The sequence below is a fragment of the Camelina sativa genome, chromosome 7 (genome assembly GCF_000633955.1).
Source record: "Camelina sativa cultivar DH55 chromosome 7, Cs, whole genome shotgun sequence".
NCBI classification, from domain to species: Eukaryota; Viridiplantae; Streptophyta; class Magnoliopsida; order Brassicales; family Brassicaceae; genus Camelina; species Camelina sativa.
The window spans coordinates 6443083-6447553 of record NC_025691.1 but is presented as its reverse complement, the minus strand read 5'-3'; the positions used below and the strand labels follow the sequence as shown (position 1 = coordinate 6447553).

Sequence of the window (4471 nt, the reverse complement as noted above, 5' to 3'; positions counted from 1 at the left end):
TTACGTTGCATTAAGTGGAGACCAGATTTTGGTACGAGTTGCTTCGACACCAAGGAAGTAGCTCAGGTCGGTTGGATCCTTGATGGAGAAACGAGCAGCGAATGAATCTAGAGTTTGAGCAATGTGTGCAGAGCTGTTACCAGTGACCAAAATATCATCGACATAGACCAAGACATAAACATACACCGAGCCACTCTTCTTTATAAACAAAGATGTTTCGGCAAGTGAATTTCTAAACCCGGTTTGGAGAAGATGTTGCTGAAGGGACAGATACCAAGCGAGGGGAGCCTGTTTAAGACCATAGATCGGCTTACGTAAACGACACACATAGTCTGGTCGATTGGGATCAACAAAACCTTGAGGTTGCTCCATGTAGACCTCCTCAGTTAACTCACCTTGCAAGAAAGCATTGTTCACATCCAGTTGTTTAAGCGGCCATGACTGAGCAACAGCAACATCTAAAACCAATCGAATGGTGGTTGTCTTGATAACTGGACTAAAGGTATCAGCGTAGTTGATGCCATGACGTTGATGATATCCCTTCGCAACCAAGCGAGACTTGTATCAATTGAGCTGACCATTGGGTGATATTTGGTTGTGAAAATCCACCGAGAATCGATAACATGCTGAGATGGATTTGGAGGAACCAAATCCCATGTATGGTTGACCATTTGAGCATTGTACTCATCGGACATGGAAGGACGCCATCAGTCATCTTTTAACGCTTGAGCCACCGTACGCGGTTCCCGGTATTTGCGTGGACCTGTAACATGTAGATTCAATTTGTTTTTTGGTTTGGTTATGTTAATTTTGGCTCGGGTTCGCATATTGTGGACATTTTGTGGTGGTTCAACGGGTTGTGGATTTTGTGGTTGCTGGGGTTGAGCTTGTGGGGAATTTTCAGTAGAAGAGCAAGAGTGGCGGAGGTAGAAGAAGAAGGTTGTGGCTGAATCGTGGGGTTCGATTCATTTTTGGTGGGAGCAGTGGGCTCATGGGAAGTAGTTTCTTGTCGAGCCTGGGGTCGAGGCTCATTTAGTGGAGCAGTGGGCTCAGTAGGAGAAGAAATAGTCATAGATAGCGAAGGAGAAGGAGATACCTGGGATGGCAGCGGAGTTGTGTGTGATGACGGTTGTGGAGGAGCCGGGTGAAGGACGGAGCCGGGGGTTTTACTAGACGGTGAAGACAAGGAAGACACAAATGGAACCGGAGTGACTACTGACGACAAGTGAGGCGGCGATGGAGTAGTAGCAGGAACCAACGACGGTAGTGAACCATTCGCAAACGGAAACCAAGTCTCATCAAATTGAACATGTCTCGAGGTGTAGATGCGACCAGTAGGAACATGAAGACAATGATAAGCACTTTCTGTGAGAGAGTAACCAAGGAACACACACGGCAGCGACCGACTTTGAAGTTTGTGTGTTGTGCACGGCTTCAACCACGGGAAGCAAAGAGAGCCAAAACCTTTAACTTGTGAATATTGGGCTGTGTTTGAAACAGCATGAGATACGGCGACCGGTGCACAAGAACTGGCGTAGAGAGGTGATTAATAAGATAGATCGTTGTGGCGAAAGCATACAGCCAGTACGTGGGAGGTATGGAGGCAGTGGAGAGAAGCGTGAGACCGGTCTCAACCACATGATGATGCTTCCGCTCAGCAAGACCGTTGTGTTCCGGTGTATGCGGCGGGGACGTGAGGTGAGAGATACCATGAGCACGTATAACATCTCGCAAGCCAATAAATTCTCCTCCATTGTCAGAAAATAACGTACCAATCTTTTATTGAAAACGATTTTCCACCAGTGATTTGAACGCAACGAAAACATCCTTCACATCAGACTTGCGTTTGAGCGGATAGAGCCAAGAGTAGCGTGTAAAATGATCAACGATGAGGAGGTAATATTTGAAATTATCAGTAGACAAAACAGGAGACGTCCAGACATCTGAATATAAACATTCAATGGGTCGAGTTGTGTGGATTGTGTTTTGGGAAAAGGGAAGTTTATGACTTTTATTAAGAGAACAATCTGAGCAAGATAAATGTTTTTGAGAACCCAAAACAGAAATTGCAAAAGTTGAAAGCATAGTGTTTAAAACAGAAGAAGACGGATGTCCAAGACGAGAGTGCCACACCGGAAGAGAAGCTTTAGAACTAGTAGAGGTAGACAAGGTAGTCACTTGATGCGGCGAAATCGGCCACTCATACAATTCATCCTTGGTTCGGTCTTGAAGAAGTAGAACCCCCGTACTGAGATCCTTCACATGAAAGAAGGCAGGATAAAACGTGACGGAGACACTATTAGCATTGCATAAGCGGTAAACAGAGATCAAGTTCTTGTGGATGTCAGGAACACACAAAATTTTGTTTAGGCGAAGATCACGTAAGCGAGAGGGAAGAAGTTTAGAACCAGTATGGGAAATGGATAACGAAGAGCCATTAGCGACAATAACATCCTCACCACCAATGTAAGGCTCATGAACAGAAAGATTCGCCAAATCAGAGGTCATGTGGTGAGTAGCACCACTATCAAGGATACACAGATTGGGATCATAGGGAGAACCAACAGCAACATTCGCTCTAGGCTGCCACAGACGAAAGGGACTGCTGGGAGGGGAGAACGCAGAGACAGTACGAGACTGAAGTTGCGGACACCATCACGCACTATGGCCGTGCGTGTAACAAATCTGGCACCGACCTTTATAACCACGAGATTCATGTGCGGGCAGTGGCTGATGAAAATGGTTGCGAGAGACACCCCCGTAGTTGGAACCGGAGGAGTGATTAGAAAAGGACTTCTTGTTGGAGTTGTTGTAGTGACCGTTACGAGATTGTTGACGTGGGTGATTGGTAGCAACATTGGCTGTGAGAGGCAAAGCTAGTGGCGTAGCCTTGGAGAGAAGCTTAGCTTCGTGATTAAGTAGACATTCATGGACATAAGCAAAGGTGGGTGAAGTATCACGTGCGGCAACTTGGTCGACAATAGGACGATACTCGTCAGGGAGACCATCGATAATCTGCTCGATCTGATCATCATGTTCCATAGGGCTGTCCAAATTATCGAGAGCATCAAAACGTGACATGAGACTATGGAGATACTCATCAATGGTAGTTGACGTGCATGACCCCGGCTCGGCTTGCCGTAGATGTCAGCAAGAGTGGTCCAGATCTCAGCCGAAGTTGTGGTTCGGGAGAGAGCCGACTGGACGGGTGGAGTGACAGAGCCAAGAAGAGCACTGTAAAGCAGCTTGTCTTGACATCGCCAATGTAGTAGAGCAGGATTGGAGACAACATCACCGAGTGTTACCGTAGCCGCCGGGATCTCAGTGGATCCATCGAGATAGTCAGCAAGACCATATCCATCGACAAGAGCATGAACTTGCAGCTTCCAGATTATGTAGGTGGTGGGAGTTAGCTTTGTGATATTGGACATATTCAGGCTAAGAAGCATCGGGTTGTTTGGGTTGATGGTGATGGAGTCAGACGTGTTAGAGGCTTCAGGCGTGGTGGCCATGTTGACCGCAGCGGCGATTTTTTTTTTTTTTAGGTTAAGGAGCGTACTACTCTAATACCATGTAGAGAATGGAATGTAATATTATTGATTGTAAGAGTTTACATATTTATACTAAGACACAGCTTAAACCTAGTACAAAGTAATTACATTGAGAGGCCTATATTTACTGACTCTTATACTTGTATCTTCTTAGCTTTGATAGACGGTTGAACATAACTATACTGTGGTGAACGCGGAGAAGGATTAGTTTCACGATTATGTATAGGATCAGGACTTCCTGGAACCTTTCTCTCAACTCCAATCGAAGATGGTTTTTCACGAATAGCAGCCAATGACGATGTCATTAGGAACAAGAATAGCGTTATGGTTAATACCACACCCCAATTGGACACTTGCATCTTTTCTCTCTCTTTTTATTTTCTTTGTAAAGTTTAGTTGGTTACTCTTAGTTCCTCCTTTTTCCTTTTTATAATGATTTTTTTTTTTTGCTAATTAAAGGAGCTTTCGTAATAGGATATCATATAACTGTAATTAAGGGGAATCAAATTATCGTTGCTAATTATCGTTACTAATGAATAGGCTATTAATATATATAACTTGATTTGCGTCCCTTAACAGATGGGATAGGGGAGCAACAACCGTAAGCAGCTGAAGCAGGGGTGGGGAGCAGGGAGCTGTGAGCGGGAGCGGGAAGAAAGACCTAATTTTTTTTGAATAAATAAAAATGCTTGAAACAAATTTATTTATGACTAATTTTATTAAAAAACAAAATTATAAAAAACATCTTGTTCAGAAACAAATAACGAAAGAAAAAAAAAAAAAATCATCTACGAGCTCTCCATATATGCTCCATAAAGGAATATTGAAAGCATATTCGAGTATATTGTTGATTATTTGGACTCAAGTCAAATATTTTTTTACCAGAATATTTTTGTTTCAAAATTAATATATTTTAAGTG

General features: G+C 43.7%; 1 protein-coding gene across 1 annotated transcript; it reads right to left on the bottom strand.

The window, feature by feature from the left end:
• On the bottom strand, positions 1 to 3512 carry LOC104704374. Its single transcript, XM_010420477.1, has 5 exons — positions 3202 to 3512; positions 2693 to 3046; positions 2055 to 2524; positions 1097 to 1365; positions 1 to 540 (listed from the first exon to the last, which is right to left on the bottom strand). The coding sequence occupies exons 1-5, from the start codon at positions 3510 to 3512 to the stop codon at positions 1 to 3; spliced, it is 1944 nt and encodes a 647-aa protein (XP_010418779.1).

Bases quoted from the DNA above. Each gene is read 5' to 3' on its own strand.
- LOC104704374 (XM_010420477.1), bottom strand. From the start codon at position 3,512: ATGGCCACCACGCCTGAAGCCTCTAACACGTCTGACTCCATCACCATC. The intron at 3,047-3,201 runs GTCGGCTCTCTC...TAATTTGGACAG, and splicing joins TCTGTCACTCCACCCGTCCA to CCCTATGGAACATGATGATC. The intron at 541-1,096 runs GTATCTCCTTCT...TTGGTTGCGAAG, and splicing joins CAACTCCGCTGCCATCCCAG to GGATATCATCAACGTCATGG.